We start from the raw sequence: 18,489 nt of genomic DNA, 5'->3' as shown, positions 1-18,489 counted from the left end.
TATATATATATATATATATATATATATATATATATATATATATTTAAAGGCAGTGCAATCGCATTCTTTAATCATGATGTCCCATAGATCTTCGAATGGTTCCAGGTCTGGTGAATTGGCAAGCCTGTCAATCCGGATGATTTTAGGGTGCGTTTAAAACACGCCAAGAAGACAAGGCTCTTATGATAGAAACCTTGTTAGCGATAACAGGTTTTAGCGTTTCCCTACTAAAAAATTGAAAAAATTTGTAAACCAATCACGTATTAATATAGCTCATGATAATGAAACATGATAAACGGAAAACCGTGTTTACAACCATGCAGATACACTTTTTAAATGATAAGCTAAAAAATATATTACCTTTATTTTTTAAATAGGTCTAACCATGTAGGCAATGTTAAAGGCGCATATAACTTTGATTCTTTTTTTTTTTCACACTAACTTGTGTCTTATTTTTATTTCATTGTTTAGATGCTAAATTTTTTTGTTTCATCAAAAGAATACTGTACCATCTTTTACGTAGTACTATACCCAATTTCTTTTAATGACACGCATTCGCACGGACTCGTAGCGGTGCCCTTTTAGCTCGGAAAAGTTTCCTGCTATCTGAATGGTTAGAATTATCTCGTCCAACCAATCACCGATCAGGAAACTTTTCTGAGCTAAAAGGGCACCCCTGCTAGTCAGTGTAAATCTGCCTCGCTAAAAATAATTGACTATAGGTACGCAGTTAGTTCCAATAGTCTTTGCTTTCTTCATCATAAGGTCCAGTGAAACACAGTATCATAAAAGTTTATCCCAGCTGTGACCAGTTTGTGGAATGGCTCCCAACATATTAGAAATCATTTGGATATTATAAAAAGTGTATGCTTAAGTATATTCACTTTTATTCCATTTTTCAGTTTTCTTTTCTGTCAAAATATATTAGTGAACTTGATCAAACTGAGTTACACACTTTTTCCTTCCGAGTATCTCATGTTAGTTTCATGAAGTACCACAGCATGCAAGTTAAAAAAGAAAGAAAAAAAAAATCGTATTTTTTTTTACCTGAACAATATTTACGTACAGTTGGACATAAGAATTCCTGACACACCTCATTCTGAGTGAGTACACCTTCTCTCACCTTTACTGCATGGCGAGTCACAAAAAAAGCTTTTCTCTTGATATAGGGCAGAAGAATTGGACGTTATTACACACAGGACCTTGCCTCACAGTAAGGGTGTGGCATGGTGCATCGCCTTAAAGCGAGGTATTAAGATAATTTCTGTGTGCAACTGAACTTTGCACTTTAGCAGTATTTTCCATCATCGAGGGTGTCGTGAATTTTTCTCAGACTTATTAAAATTATGATTCTAGGCCCGATGGTATGGTCCGATGACAAGACCTTGAAGAGGTTAGCCTTCCAAAACTATCCAGGATTCAATAAAATATGATTACAAATTCATTACAAAAATAACCATTTAACCAGGAAATAACACACTGTAACACTTAAACTAATTGATAAATGAAACTGTCACATGTAACATGTGCCCATGAGGCACAAAGTCCACGCCGGACTAAAAAAAGACTAAATACACTTAATTTCAATATAATTCCTTGGTAGAACACCTACCAAGGTTCTCAGACATATCGTACAAAATAAATCTAATCCCCAATCACTGGAATCAATATGTTACAGAGAGATATAATTTACAATCCACACTCAGAAAAAAACTAGGGGAACCGACCTGGTTTCATGCGGCTTGGAGCGGAGACAGAGAGAGCAACAATTAGAACTTACTTGTTTGGGGGGTATGGGCAGAGAGGACGAGCGTAGCTCTGGACAGCTCCGAAGAAAACTACGATCTCCCGCGCTAACTAAAGTGTCCTTGGGAGAGGGGAGGGAATTCTTACGTTATTTATTCAATAAGGGGTCTGATAAAGCTTCTTTATCGACCACAAGATGGAGAAACTGTCAAAGTCTTACTTCAGATCAAGGGGTAAACTTAATACTTCAGCTGAAGGCCATAATTTGCCGTAATCCACCAAACTAGAGAGTCCTTGGCTCTAAACACATACATCGATATTTTTATCGTGGTGCAATAATACAAGATGATTTTTGTGATTCGTAAATAACAAATACTTTGTTTCTCTGTCGCCCGCTCCTTCCCCACCAGGTGGTTGAATTTTATGCTTCAATATCGTCACGTATTGGACCATAGTCATTCGCAGCAACGCCCGCGAGATCTTCCAATCTTACCTCAATTTAACGTAACGTTTGTGGAGTTAAATGGCGGGACTTTCGAGTGATCAGTTCGAAACTCCCGACATCCTCCACACCCGAAATAAAGGGGCGGTGAAACGTCGGTCAATTAGGCAAGACTGGACTCGGGGTAGGAGTAACCACTCCAAGACTCCGTTAGGCTCGTTGCCTAGTGCTCCACAACGACTCTTAACAGAGTATACACAATGTACATCAACAGAAATATTACCCCGGGGCAATCAACTCTTACAGGTGTACACAAGAATGGCAATAAAAAATGTACCCAGACATATAATACATACATGAACTATTAAAATAGAAAGGCAAGTAGGCAATGGGCCTACAACGATCAATAAGCAATGTATATATGCATAAGAATGGCAATAAAAATGTACCCAGACATATAATACGTACATGAACTATTCAAATAGAAAGGCAAGTAGACAATGGGCCTACAACGATCAATATGCAATGTATATATACACAAGAATGGCAATAAAAATGTACCCAGACATATAATACATACAACAATCCAATCATAAGGCAATCTACCCTTAACCCTTAATCATATCAATGGAATCACCCTTCCCACACTGCCACACCTTGGCAATTACTTTAGGGGAACAAGAGGGAGGGGCCTGGCTCTGTACAACGCTCGGTTGGTAAGTACGAGAGACCCCGTTCTCCACACCCGACGCACTTCCAACCTCTGTGGATTCATTCGCACCTACATTCACTTCTTTCCACCCTCCCTACCTACCGGAAGGGACACCCCCTTTTTCACTCACTGTTTGCAGATATGCGTTATATATACTCACTCCGAACTAAGCGTTCTATCAGTTCTCGCTGCTTCGCAGCGGCCCTTCTCAATGGGCATGCGGAACGTCCTTGTGCGTCCGTCGTCTTGGATCCTGTTTCACTTTCACTTGTCTCACTTACCGCATTGTTATCACTATTAGCGTCACTATCTAAGATCTCTGTGGCTGGTTGTCGAGATGTCGTAGCCTGAGCCATCTCCTGGTTGGCCCCAGACGTCTCAACGATCTCTGGCATTCCTGCTGGCAAACTGTACGCACCCTCCTCTCCGTCGTCGTCGTCGTCTTCTCCAACACCATCATCGTCATCAGAGGGGGAAATTTCCAGGGGAACCAGGTGGCTAACAGCTCGCAGGGACTCGACATCCTCGAATAACACCTTGGCTTAATGCACGACTCCGTCGTCGTCAGGATATGTCTCCACGACAAGTCCAAGGGGCCACGTAGTTCTTTTTTTATTTTCTTGCTTGACCAGCACGACGTCTCTGGGGTGCAGCTTGGAAGGTTCCCCTGATCGACAGTCGTGTCGGGCTCTCAGGGCACTCAAATACTCCTTTTTCCACCTCTCTCGGAAGGCCATCTAAGAGTCTGTCAGTTTTAAGTAACTGTCTCGAAGCCTCCGGGAGGTGAAGGTTGCATTGAGGTGGTCGTCCGGCAAGATCGGTGCCATGAGGGGGATTGGGTGTCCTCTCAGTAAATGGGAGGGGGTGAGGACCTCATCCGCGCACTTGTCGCCGCTGTACATTAGAGGCCTGTTATTTACCACCGCCTCGGCTTCCTTCACAAGGGTTAGTACGTGGGCATCCGGCAGGTACTTCTTTCCAAGGGCTATCTGGAGTGTACGTTTCGTCACTCCGATCAGGCGCTCGAAGAACCCATTTTTCCAAGGTGCACCGGGCGTCTGGAAGCGGCAATCTATGCCAGTTTTCCTCAGGAACTGCTGGACTTCATCCTCTTCATAAAGTCTCTGAAAGAGGTTGCTGGCAGTCTTGAACGTTTGATGATTATCAGATTTGATGAACGACGGAGCACCGTGGGTAGTGCAAATCGTCTTAAGGCTAAGACCAATTCTTCCACTTCCAGGGAGGGGCAGAAATCGAGGTACACGGCCCTGCTGGCCATGCATGTCACGATCAGTATGTAGCCTGGCCGCGTTTCAGTCTGTATGGCCGCTGTGTGGTCCACTCCGACTGCTGTAAAGGGCTTCATTAAGGTGATCCTTTCCTTCGGTAGGGGGTGGTGGTGGTGACTCTCTCAACAGGGTCTGGAAGGCTAGCACGCATTCTGGACACTGCCGCACGGTCCGCTTCGTAATGGAACGTAGGCCCGGCGCCCAGCATTTCTGTCGAAAGATTCCCATTAGTGAATTCACACAACAATGTAAGTGCAAACGGTGTAAATATCTTAGATAAGCCCTAACTAAATGCCCTTTGGCTGGCAACAGAATTAAATGTTTCATTTCCTCTACTTGGGATACTCGTCCCCTAGTGCAAATTAATTTATCATCTAACACTAGATTTAGTTGTCTGACAAAATTAGTAACTTCACGAGGGGGTCTGACTCCACCCTCCAAGTAAGCATAGACTGTAGGCAAATAATGTTTTTGCTCTAATTAGACAACAATACTGAACGGATGCCGTTTTAATCTGGTAAACCTTTTGATTACCCTAGCAACTCTCAACAAGAATTGGAACTCTACTTCCCTCTGTAGAATTTTCCATATCTCTCCTGGTGGGACAGGTCTTATTTCCTCCCTCATTTCTTGTACCGCCGCCACTACGGTGTTTTCATGGGTGGGTTCGTCCTCCTTGTAAGGAACAGGCTCTCCCGTGGTCCTTACGAAGTCTGGACCGTTCCGCCAAAGAGGGTTATTTAGCAGTTGTTGCGTCGTTGCTCCTCTGGACAGGACATCAGCAGGATTCTGTTTGCTTGGGACATGGTTTAAACTGAAACGGCAAACCTGATGAAGAAAAACAATCTTTGGTCTTTGGCATCGGGAGATGCTACCCATGCCAACGTGACCTTGCTGTCGGTCCACATGACTATCTCTCGTGGCTCTATCAGCTCTTTGAGTGTCCTAGCTAATCTGCAGCCTAACAACAATGCTAATAGTTCTAGCTTGGGAATTGTCAACTTGTTCATCCCCCTTGGAGTGATCCTCATTTTACTAATGAGTAGGCTTACCTGATTGCTATTGTCCCTAGTATATGCTACTGCGCCGTATGCCTTACTACTGGCATCGGTGAATACATGGAACTCTAAACCTTTCTTACCTACTGCTCTTGGAAATGTGATGTTGCTCACCGCATTCAATTCACTCAACAACTCACTCGCTTCTCTAGATTTCTCTCTCTTAAACACATCATCCCAACCCACGTTATCCTCCCATAGTTGTTGGAGGAAAAGTTTTTCTCTTACAAATAATGGGCTTATCAAACCTAGAGGATCGTAAATGGAGACCAACATAGAAAGTACCCTACGCTTCGTAGGTACCCATCCCTCCCCCAATTCACTGATTCTCTTACTTTCTTTCACACACAATCTGTCGACGTCCCGGGCCCATCTCAGCCAAAGCACGTTCACATTCACCGGCTCACTCCACTGCTTCTCGCTATCGAAGGCTAAGTGATTGGGCACCCACCCTTCTAAAGGCATACCAGCCCCTTTTAAGATCTTATTGACAGACTCATGCTCCGGCTTTATGCTCTCGGGATCCTCGAAAGTACCTAGATAATTATCTACGTAAAAGGATTTCGCCAAATCCGGCCTACCTTCCCTTTCGAAATGACAATTTAAAACTTGTTACAACAAAAATGGACTCACTGTGATGCCGAACACCATGACTCTAAAGGCGAAGGCGAGCGCTCGACCGGCTACCTCGCGCCACAGAAACCGTGTGTATTTGGCATCACGAGGATCTAACAAGACGCGGTGCAAGGTCTTGCTGATGTCGGCAAATGATATGCTAATTCTACCAGATTGGGGCAGGTAAGAGGCATTCATTCAACGATTTATGACCCTTGGATTTTGCAGAGGCATTAAATACGATTCTGAGGGGGGTTGTGCGGCTATCTTTCTTAATTCCAAAATGCGACATATAATACCCTTTAACCTTGGGTTCCTTCACTTCCGATATAAAGCCTGCTTCAAGATATTTATTTATCACTCCCTGATATTGATCATAATATTCCCTGTCCTTTCTGAACTTAGTTTGCAACGATTCTCTCTGCGCTACAGCGTTTCAATAGTTCGTATCTGTCCTAGCATCCGACCCGAATGGTAGGCTAACCTGATATCCCTCAGGTTTCTTAACAACACTTTGCGACACCTTTCGCATGGCTTCACCCTCGTGAACAGTATATTGCTCTGATGGGGAGATGCCAACACGGTCTAAACGCCACCACTCATCTACGTCAAACTGGTATGGTTCACTCGCAATTCTACATACTCTGAGCGTTTTCACCTGTTCGATCCTTTTCCCTTCCAATGGCCACTGCGGCACTTTCCCATATGGCGACATACCATTATGGGTCAGGAAAAGTTTTATCCCATCAACCTTCTCTATGCTTATGATGAAGTAGCTAAAATAATCAGCCCCTACTAAAATGTGGACATTTTTCAGCTCATCGGACTTGTTCTCTGGATCGGCTAATGTGACTCCCTTACTCAACAGATGCTGTCTGACTTGTACATAACCAGCGTTATGTATTGGGACGTCAACGTTTTCGTGTGCCACCAGCTTCATTCGTATTATTCTTTTTCCCATCTCTACCCTACAGATTACGACATCATATTGTCCGCTTATTTCTGCAGAGCCAAACGGAGCTATGTTCAATGCTACCCTTCCTACCACCGGTAGGCCTAATTGTCTCACGGTTTTCGCAGATATGAAGCTCTTTTGGCTTCCTGAATCGAGGAATAAGCGAACTCGCTTGCTACCTTGATTATGATTGACTTCGGCCATAGCTGATGGCAAGATGGTACATGGGAGGTCCACGTCATACATCTGTGCGATCTTTGCACTTTTGCACTGTTTGGATTCCACTTTATCTTTAGATGGACGGGGGGCAGTTTCGTGCTGTAGAGGCGTCGCATTTACCACGGGGCGAGACGTTGTAGACTGACTACTACCATTACTTGGAACTGATTGCGGTCGTCTTCCCGCATTATAATTATCACAAATGGCTGTGTGGTGGTTCGCATTACAATTCTTACAAGAGTTTGGGATGGGACACTTATCACTTCGATGACCAGACTTGGTGCAATTGAAACATAGGCCCCTTTTTAGCAAAATGCGACGTCTGGCAGCCCCGTCAGTTACTTGGCGGCATCCGTGAGACGGGCGCCGTTCGTCACAAAAGGGACAAAAATTATTGTGGACGGGTTTTGACTTCGCTCTTACATTGATGTCTACTCTCTTGTCAGGTTCAAGTTTATCTCCTCGTTGCAAAGCATCGTCCTCGAGCATTCTGATATTGAAATCTATCGCGTCAAAGAACTCATCTAACGTATAGTCACACTTTCTTAGATGCTCGACCACTTTCCTGTAGAGCTTCCCTTCTGACAACTTTTGATTGATGAAGCTCATGACCATACCATGGCCTATATCACTACTACTTAGCCTCTTGATTTGCTCAATTATAATCGTTAATTCGAAACGGAACCTTTTCAGCTCTACAGGATCTAATGAGGGTGCAAAAATATTAGCCAGCTTTCTGTGCAGAATTACGAGTGTCTGATGGACATTACCATACTGTTTATCTAAAAGATCCGACGCTATCCTAGAGTTCGCGGTGATTACACTTAGGGATTTTACGATCCTAAGCGGCTCCCTGCCTAAGGTCCCCAACAGATATGTGAATTTAGATACATCATCTAAACCTGCTCTTCGATCTACATGTATCGTAAAGAGCTCTTGATATGAAGCATGTTCCTGCATTTTCCCTTCAAACGTGGGGAGAGGCAGCGGTTTCAATCTGGGGAGGGAAACATTCCCCGTTGGAGTGACTTTCACTCTGTCAATTCGATTATATAGAAGGGTAGAAGCTCGCGTAGCTTCTCCCAACGTGTGCCTGATTCGGGCTTCTAAACTAGGTTCTAGTTTAACATATTGATTCTTGTACAGCTCTCTTAGCTGTCTTACCTCCTCTTGCAAATCCGTGACCAGATTCTGGTACACGGATTCAGAGTAGGTGTCAACTAATGCACATTGCGTTTCATTCAGTAAGTCTACTATGAGGCCCATCGACGCCTCGATGTGTACTATCGTGGCCACCGCCATTTTGACTGACTTTACTCTATTTCGAGAGGGTTTGGCAAACTAGGAACAGAATTAGGTTTAAGTTACGAAGATGGGGCACAAAAAACTAGAGGCACACACGGTCGATCGCACATCGGGATGCTGAGGACTCTAATTTTTACGTCTCTCCCTCTCTCTCCTATTAGGGGTACCCTAAAGGATCATACTTTACTGATTTCCTTTCAAGCTCTGGAAAGCACTTGTCATCTGGTTCGAAGGACCAAATGTCGTGAATTTTTCTCAGAATTATTAAAATTATAATTCTAGGCCCGATGGTATGGGCCGATAACAAGACCTTGAAGAGGTTAGCCTTCCAAAACTATCCAGGATTCAATAAAATATGATTACACTTTAAAAATTTATTAAAAAAATAACCATTTAACAAGGAAATAACACACTATAACACTTAAACTAATTGATAAATGAAACTTTCTCCCTTAGGGGTCTGTAACTTGTGCCCATGAGGCACAAAGTCCACGTCGGACTAAAAAAAGACTAAATATACTTAATTTCAATATAATTCCATGGTAGAACACCTACCAAGGTTCTCAGACGTATCGTACTAAATAAATCTAATCCCCAATCACTGGGATCAATATGTTACAGAGAGATATAATTTACAATCCACACTCAGAAAAAAACTAGGGGAACCGACCTGGTTTCATGCGGCTTGGAGCGGAGACAGAGAGAGCAACAATTAGAACTTACTTGTTTGGGGGGTATAGGCAGAGAGGACGAGCGTAGCTCTGGACAGCTCTGAAGAAAACTACGATCTCCCGCGCTAACTAAAGTGTCCTTGGGAGAGGGGAGGGAATTCTTACGTTATTTATTCAATAAGGGGTCTGATAAAGCTTCTTTATCGACCACAAGACGGAGAAACTGTCAAAGTCTTACTTCAGATCAAGGGGTAAACTTAATACTTCGGCTGAAGGCCATAATTTGCCGTAATCCACCAAACTAGAGAGTCCTTGGCTCTAAACACATACATCGATATTTTTATCATGGTGCAATAATACAAGATGATTTTTGTGATTCGTAAATAACAAATACTTTGTTTCTCTGACGCCCGCTCCTTCCCCACCAGGTGGCTGAATTTTATGCTCCAATATCGTCACGTATTGGACCATAGTCATTCGCAGCAACGCCCGCGAGATCTTCCAATCTTACCTCAATTTAACATAACGTTTGTGGAGTTAAATGGCGGGACTTTCGAGTGATCAGTTCAAAAGTCCCGCCAGAGAGACCCAGCACAGATACTTTAGTGTGTTATCATTATTGGTTCTCTGGATCAGTATTTCGAGCCAATAGGATTACGCAAGGTAATGTATACGTGTTTTTCTTAGTTTTAGATATTGGAGAATGTATCTGTGTGAAAACTTGCCCCTTTTACTCAGCAAGACCCACATACATACAATATCCGTAATGTTCTTTGTGACCAAGAGAATCCTTTACAATAATCTCTTTCTAGTAATGACATACATAAGTGTATGAAGGGTGAATAATAATAATAATAATAATAATAATAATAATAATAATAATAATAATAATATTCAGTGATTTCTGACCTCCAGCAAAGGTTAATAGACTCGTCGGTGATGGAAATTTTGTCAAAATTCGTCAGATTTTTTAAACAGAATCTTTGACATGGCCAAAAATACAACTTCAGATCCATATCACGATCTTATGAAAATTTTATTTGGTTGTCCAGGACCTAAAATCTATCTACGGTAAAAATTTCGTCAAAATCCGCCAATTTTGACATCTTTAAAATTGCGAAAATGGATATCCAGATCCAGAACCGAATCATCTCCAAAAGTTAATGGAGCCGACCATGGCCTAAAATCTATCTATGGTCAAAATTTCATCAAAATCGGTAATTTTTTTTTCTTTTTTTTTTTGACGTTATCTTTGAAATGGAGAAAAATGCAAACCTGGGTCCGAATCATTTCCAAAATCTATTTGGTTGTCCATGACCTAATATATATCTGTGGTGAGAATTTCGTCAAATCCGTCGAGTAGTTTTGACGTAATCCTGCCCATAGACAGATATATACACAGAAAAATGAATAAATAAACTGAGTCGATTTTATAACCTCATTGGCGGAGGTAATAATAATAATAATAATAATAATAATAATAATAATAATAATAATAATAATAATAATAATAATAATAATAATAATAATAATAAAGCAGAGCATGTTGAAAGCACACATGTCATGGAGAAAAAAAGTATGATGTACAATATTTAATTCTTGCTAGGTCCAATTTTGCCTTGTCATGCTGAGCTTTTAACCTTTTAGAAATAAATAGGTCGTTCATCTTCTCATGCAGGACCAACTTGGAAAAGAAACACCAAACTTATGTCATGTAATAATGAATACTGCTGTTTAGAATAGGGAGAATTCCTTTTTCAGTTTTGGGGTTAAAAACCTAATTCTTGATGTAACATTAATAACAATGTACTGTAAAATAAAAAAAAGTGCAAATGCAATAAAATATTTTGCATAGCAAATTAAACATGATTAAAAGGAAATATGTTTAATCTAGTAGAAGTTTTAAGGGAAAAAAAATCAATAGAAGCGAAATTACATACGCTACATGTTTACAATTTCAAACATCAGACGTTCCTATTGATATTCTATTTCTCCTTTTTGGGGTCAAGCCATGTCGTCCTGATGGAAGTTCCTTAAAGTAGCTTCCTGAGGGATATATGTACTAAAGTGATAGTACCAGAGAATTTTACCTTCAGGTATCCAGAATTCTAACGCCTGGCGCGAATATCTTTAAAATTTCTCCTAAGGATATCGCAATATCAGCGGACGCATTCTTGACACGCCTCCATAGCAATCTGCACCCCTAATAGTGTTTTCGCTTCGAGGAGGATGTGGAAAAATAAAAGGGAGCCCTCCAAAGGCTATCCCCACTCTTGTAATACTATTGGGAATACAACAGCTCCATTCCCACGATGGCGGACATTCCTTTTTTTATAGCAATTTCGCTCGGTGGTATTCCCTGGTGATCTAACTTTTCGATCGTTTTACAAGATTATAATTATGCTTTCTCCATCTTCTTCCGCCTCTGGAAAGTTGAGTATCGGGTCTTTACCATGAGTATATTTTAGCTCCTGTTTCACAATGGAATTAGAGTATTTTATTGTGCCTAAGAGCTAGGCCAGTTACTGGAGGCACCATGGTGACGTCGTTCGTTAGGCATGTGTTATTTAGATAGCAGAACGACTTCCAGTTTTAAATAGCCTTATTTAATTATTTTAATTATTTAGCTATTTAGGCAATTATTCTTGTTAAGATTTGATAATGTGAATAATTTTTTCCCCTTTCTCTATCGATTGTATAGTTAGAGTTTTGGTGATTTAGGTAACCGAGATCTCCTCTAGCCTAGGTAACCTAACCTAGACGTTTTACTATACGTTCAGACTTTCCCCAGATACCCTCGTGTATTGTTTTCATTCAGTGAAGACTGATACCTCCTAGAATGTTATGAAACGTTACGCGTCTCTTCAGAGATTTAACGTTAATCTCTTTCCCTCTATGTGTAGCCTCAGGATACAACCCTAAAAGCCGTGCCTTGAATTCTATTCAGACATGGCTAACTTAGGGTTTGTCCTGCCTCTTCACTTAACCGTTGGTTGTGGTATACCAAAAGGTTTTGGGATTTAGTCAGAATCTCAGAGTATTCAGTCTTATGTCGGCGACCTGCCGGCAGGGCGAATGGGTTGTAGGATACCATCATTCCCCGGCCAGCTAGGTGGCCGGCAATGGAGGTTAGCCCTCATTAGCCGCACTCGGAGTTATGGTAGGATACCATCTTCTCCTTGCGACTAAAAGACTAGTCCTGTGCCACAGTACTCTGGGTTGAAGAGTAATATTCTTTAGCCTAGGATACGTGGCACTGGAACTCTGTTTCTTCTTTGTTGAGAGGAGGCGGCAGTGCCGCCATCCCCTTAACTGTGTCTGCAATCTCTGAGATGGAAATCTGAGTCTCTCCTGTTCCCTGGGATTCTGCCGATACCGAAACAGAGTTTCTTTTAACAGGTGGTAGGACTGACAATTTTGCCAGTTCCTTTCACACTCGTTATAGGACCCTGTTCCCTACCCCTCTATCCACTTTTGATGGCTGAGCCATTGTCTTTCTTTAGGCCGGCATCTTGCAACCTTACCATCGCCGGTAGGTTGCCGGAGCCGGCCAGACTCCCTCTCTAGCCATTACTTTGGCTGACGGCAGGGCATACTACCGCTAACTACATTTTCTGTCGGCAACTGCAGGCCCAGCCGGCAGCCAAGATGGCTGCCGGTAGCTGGCGACTGCCGGCGGCCATGATGGCCGTGAGTGGGAAGTCCCTTTCTGTCCCCAAGGTTCTTCAGTCCTCCCTTGAACTGCTGCTACAGGTCCTGTTGCCGGGGTACTGCCGGGAAGGCCGGCAAAGATAGTGCCGAATCAGTTGGCAGCACGCCGACTGTACTGGTACTGCTGGAGGCTTGCCGGCCGGCAGTGTATCGGCGGTACCTTGTCAGCAATAGTACTGTAGCTGCATGGAAGCCTGAATGGTACATTCTCCCCTTCTATTAGAACCTTCTTTCTGGAGAAAGGCAGTCAAATTAGACTTTTATATCGTTAATAACTGTTTACATTCACAGTAAGGAGTAGACTTTTTTCCATGCTATCTCTCTCTCTCTAGCTAGCATGCCGGGTATGCTGGCAAGACCTAGCTATGCCGGCTACCTGCCGGCTGAACTACTGTATATATTATACAGGTAGCCAGTATATATGCAGTATAGAATATACTGCAGATAGAAAACTAAAATATAGTTTATACTAGTAGTTATTTCCAATATATTTTCGATATCCAACACAGGCATTTGCTGAGCCCAATCCTATATTGAATGAATATGAATCAGTTTTAGGATTACCATACAATATTAAACACTTCAAGGCAGGAGTAATACACTCCTAACCCTTAAAGGGTAGAGCCTTTATCCTTGAGTCTCCCAGATCAGGAAACTCTATATTTTAATATAGTAGGAATACTACAGCAAATAGGCTGAGTGGGATATACAAATATATGTCTTTCTTTTTCTTTAGTCCAGCTGGGTTCATGCTAGATGGACCATACTGTCATATGCTACTATGAAGGCAGCAAAATTACTAGACTACAATACATGATGTACAGTAGCCAGTAAATTGCAATATAGACTTACTGCAATTAGAAAACTACAGTACCATGATACAGTATCTTTTTCTGACATACCTTTGGTACCCTCGTATGAGGGGAGGTAACAGCATTTGCTCACAGGGGTACACAAGTATGTATCTCCTACTATCCCTTTATAGCTTACTATCCTAAGCTACTCTATTGTAAATGACATTTGCATGTTGATTATCAAGGAGACAATCCATTGTATACTCATTTGGTTTTCCTTTCTTTACAGGAGGAACACCAGATACCTTGTGCTGCAGTCCTCTGCAAGGCCAAGAGTAAGTATTTTTACGGTCATAATATTTGCAGGTTTCATGCCCCCTGCAATATCATTTCCGGATCCCTACATTATTGGAACCCACAGGTTTGCAATATATGTCGGACATTAATGTCCGAAGGTTTTGAAAATCCCATGTCTACGGAGAATAGGGATACAGCTCAATATAAATAACGCAACGGGGTGAGAGGCTATCAAAAGATCTCTCCGGGACCTTTCCTACCTAATGATGGGATGCGCAAGCTACTATTTCCGGAAGCAAATGAAGAAACAGTAGTGCCTTAGGAGCCAACTACATCCCCTGACGGCCAGAAAACCTTTGGGATTAAGGGCAAGAAGTGCCCCTGGGTAGAAGAGGAAAATGTTGTGTTGGAATTTCCTTCGCCATTGCCGACTATAGAGCCATCGATGTCAACATCTTCATCTTCTACCCCTCTTTTGGATAATGTGGTACAATTATGTATCCAGCTGAAGAATCAAATAGAGAGATTTCATAAACAAAACAAAAAGCAGGAAATAAAACGCAAGATAGAGCCTCGTAAAGCTTCTCTTGTCGCTTCCCAGGGGTCAGTCAAACGACCCATGAATCAAGACCTACCAACATGCTCCATAACCAATCCCTGGAGGTTTGCGAGGCAGATGCCGATTTCAAATGGCCATCTCTACATTTCAGAAAAAATATGTGCCGTTCCTTTGGACAAAATTCAATTTTGGCCAAGCTTTGATGTTTTCCCTAATTGTTGGGTTCGACTTAAGTACGAACCAAAGTCAAGAAAAGGAACGGAACCAAAGGAAGTCTTTATTCTCGACCATGATAAGGCAGAGACCATCCTTTCAGGTAGTCTAAGAAAGGCGGATTATTCAAAGTCGAAGGTATTCTCACTTAATAACAGACACCCTTCCTTTTTTGCTCCTACTTCACTCTCATTCCCCTTTATGGGGAAGGCATTTACTTCTGTTGCCAAAGCGGTAGAGGCGGGTAAGCCATGTCCCACACTCTATGAGTGCAAGCCTTTGTTACCAGCTTTTCCCGGACAGGAAAAGGATTGGAAGGAAGTCCATTTGACATTTTCAGTAGGAAAATTAGACAAGGATGTCGCAAGTCGACAATTCAAGGTATGTCTCCCTAAATTGTCTGAGTTGCTCTTGTGTAATGAACATGAGTAAAAGGAGAGACTTGTGACATCCCTTTCTCTACAAAACTACATAGAGTTGTGTTCAACGTACGAAAGTACCCCAGACATGTTCATGGTCATAGCAAAAATGCATATGGGTATCTTGGTAAAGGACCTTTATGCCTTTATGAAGTCTAGGAGAGCATATAGAGAGTTTGTGTTCGCTGATGCAACAGTGAAACAGGAAACAAGGAATCTAATATCTTCCAACATCTGGGGTAAAGACCTCTTCCCACACGAGGTCACTAAGGGAGTAATTAAGAATGCCACCATGGAAAACATAAGTCTTCTCCAAAAATGGGGCATTCCTTCAAAGAGAAAATCTTTTGTGGTTGTGGGTCCCCAACCTAAAAAGAAGATCGAAAATGCTGGAAATATCCGGGCTACTCAACAACATCCCACTATTCCAGTGACCACGGTGCTACAGGCAGATGGTCAAAAGTCTAAGCTTACTGTGTACTCGAAGCATAAAGACGCTTCGGCTGGGAGGAACATTCCCCCAGTATCTTAGGACCTCCGATCCTTCGGTCCAAAGCCTATTCAAGATGAGCCATTGATGGGAAACAGAAAATGTCCCTATCATCACATCATTTTCTTACCTTCTCCTACAGTTCAAAACCCTCCTGGAGGAGTATACCTGAGAGCTATAGAGCATACAGGTGGTAAGAAAACTATAGCTCATCGAGTTCCAGGGAAGGCTGTTTTGTGTTCACGAGAAGGACTCAAGATATCAATCAGTCATTCTGAACTTATCGCCACTCAACAAGTTCATAAAAAACAGCAAGTTCTGAATGTTAATCCTTCTGAACATATGGACCTTGTTCCAATTAGGGGTGTTCATAGTCTTGTCAGACCTGAAAGATGTCCTTCGGAACCTTCTAGTCAACCAACCCCATTCCTCCTATCTAGAATTCATGTTACAGAGAGTACCATTCATCCTAGGAAAGATACGTGTCGGACTCACAGTCCTAAGTATCTTCAATGGATTGACGAACTTAGTCACGTCAAAGTCATGCCTAGAAATAGTTCAGGTATTGATATACCTGATCGAGAGGCTGGAGTGGGCAGCACTCGAAGTATCTGGCCAATGTGCATTCAAAGAGATGACCCGGTTCCTGGGACATCACGGATGCAAGATAAGCTTCTAGAAGTCTCGACTTTCTCCAGCTCAGGGGTTTCGATGGTTAAAAAAACCATCAAAGCCCTCAGTCACATCTACTCTCCTTTCCTTTGGGAATATAAAAGGAGCTCGCAAGGTCTGTCAAGAGACTCAGGTAATCAGTCAGATTTCTAAAATGACAACAAGGAAAAGCGCTAAACTTTCCCCAGTTCGCAATAGTGACAGACCTGGTGCTAAGGGCACACCGGAAAGATGCGTTAAGAGCTTGGAGGAAACACGCATCAAACGCTTTAAGAGATAAAGAAAGACTGAAATCGTTCCCTCTTTAATCGCTTCGCTAACAAAAATTAGAGCACGAAAGTCCCAAGACTCTGCTGGACCTTTCATGGGTGGGGAAGCCGCCTCCACACAGATCAGACTCCCTACGACTGATCTGGGACTCCGAAGCGATAATAAGACGTCACAATCAAACGTCTCATACAGTCTTGGTGAAGTTACCCATCCCTCTCTTAAAGGGATGGCACCTACCAGCAGTTCATTTACAACTGATCCACGATGTGATGGTGGATACTCTATTTCGATCCAAACCGATAGAGTTGGAATGGTTCATAGAAGCAGACATATTCCCTCCTAGATGGGAACAAGTCCCGGAACTGCAATTCGACCTCTTCATCACGAGCGTCTTCAAGAAACTACCTCTCTATATAGCCCCATACGAGGATCCTCTAGTGGGGCTGATAGTCTAGATAAGGCTGGTCCTAGCTCTGATTCTAGGTATATTTCCGAAGGTTCAGAAACTAGCTGCCTTCATTTTATCACAGAGAACCCAAACCCTTCATTTCATGATTTTCTCGCTCTAGCGGTTAGAAAAAGGTTTGGGATCTCAGAAGGCAATATAGAATTCATAGAAGAATACAAGGCCAAGTCAACTAGAAGACAATATGAGTTTTCCTGGAAAAAGTGGGTTGCGTTTGTCAAAGCAAAAGGACCGAAAGAAATTTCAATGAACTTCTGTGTGTCCTTCTTCGTCCACCTTCATAGCCAAGGTCTGGCGGCCAATAAGATAAATACGTGCAAGTCAGCCTTGACTAGGCCTCTCTTATATGCCTTTCAAGTGGATCTGGCGAATGAAATCTTTAATAAGATTCCGAAGGTATGTGCTAGGCTTAAGCCCGCAACACCACTAAAGCCCATCTCTTGGTCTTTGGACAAGGTCTCACATTATGCCTCATCTGTGAACAATGAAGATTGTTCTCTTAAGGATCTAACCCAAAAGGTTATTTTTCTGTTTGCTATCGCCTCTGGGGCTAGAGTTACTGAAATAGTGGCCCTATCCAGAGATGAGGGTCACATTCAGTTCACGGAAGTAGGAGAACTGAATCTCTTTCCAGATCCATCCTTTCTCGCTAAAAACGAGCTACCCACTAAGAGGTGGTGTCCCTGGAGAAACTGCCTTCCGAAGGAAGATGTCTCTCTATGTCCTGTAGAGTGTGTAAAGGTCTATCTTCGTAGAACTTCAGATTTCAGGGGAGGACAGGTCTTTAAAGGAGAAACTTCTGGATCAATTTTTCCCTAAAACAACTAAGGGCAAAGCTCACCTACTTTATTCGTAGAGCGGATCCGGACAGTACTCCCGCATGTCATGATCCAAGAAAGATTGCTTCATCACTGAACTTCTTTCAGTATATGGACTTTGAGTGCCTTCGTACATACACTGAATGGAAATCATCCAGAGTGTTTTACAAATACTATGCAAAACAAGTGCATGAACTGAAACACTTCGTAGTGGCCGTAGGTAGTGTATTAAAACCTGCCCCCTAATTACTATGGTAAACAGTTAATGGTTTGGGACCTCACATGTCCTCGCACATGTAACAGTTGAAAATCATCCAGAGTGTTCTACAAACACTATGCTAGACAAATCCATGATCGGAAGCAATATGTGGTGACGCCAGGTAGAATATTTAACCTGCCGTCTAATTCTACGATGAACAGCTAATTGCCTGGGACTGTCAATTAAAGGGAGAAGAGGTCATCCTTCTTAGGTGTGACTTCTTTTGATTAAGTGTCACCATGATAATAATAGCTCTGTTCAAAATCCCAGGTGTGGAATTATACAGATAGCACTAGTGCCGGTGTACGAAGTACAGAGTACAGATAGAAGTAACCAGTACAGGAATTATGAAGAGAAATTGTTTTATAGTTTTTCTTCAGTCTGAGAGTGGCACTCATCATTTCTTCCTTCAAGAAGGAAATATAGTCTCTGTACTCGTTACAGGTATAATCCCATTGTCATACTACATTCGTTTTACTAAACATCTCTTTTAGTCATTTATTAGGAAT

At 42.3% G+C, this 18,489-nt stretch overlaps 1 protein-coding gene across 1 annotated transcript; it reads right to left on the bottom strand.

The window, feature by feature from the left end:
* Window positions 1-4,213: 4,213 nt before the first annotated feature.
* On the bottom strand, window positions 4,214-8,338 carry LOC137640950 (uncharacterized). Its single transcript, XM_068373409.1, has 4 exons — window positions 6,330-8,338; window positions 5,242-5,833; window positions 4,757-5,017; window positions 4,214-4,399 (listed from the first exon to the last, which is right to left on the bottom strand). Exons 1-4 carry the CDS (start codon window positions 8,336-8,338, stop codon window positions 4,214-4,216), a joined length of 3,048 nt encoding a protein of 1,015 aa, XP_068229510.1.
* Between the last annotated feature and the right edge of the window lie 10,151 nt (window positions 8,339-18,489).

The sequence above is a fragment of the Palaemon carinicauda genome, chromosome 5 (genome assembly GCF_036898095.1).
Source record: "Palaemon carinicauda isolate YSFRI2023 chromosome 5, ASM3689809v2, whole genome shotgun sequence".
NCBI lineage: Eukaryota > Metazoa > Arthropoda > Malacostraca > Decapoda > Palaemonidae > Palaemon > Palaemon carinicauda.
Note: the sequence above shows the minus strand (reverse complement) of the source record. Positions and strands in the feature narration are given on the sequence as shown.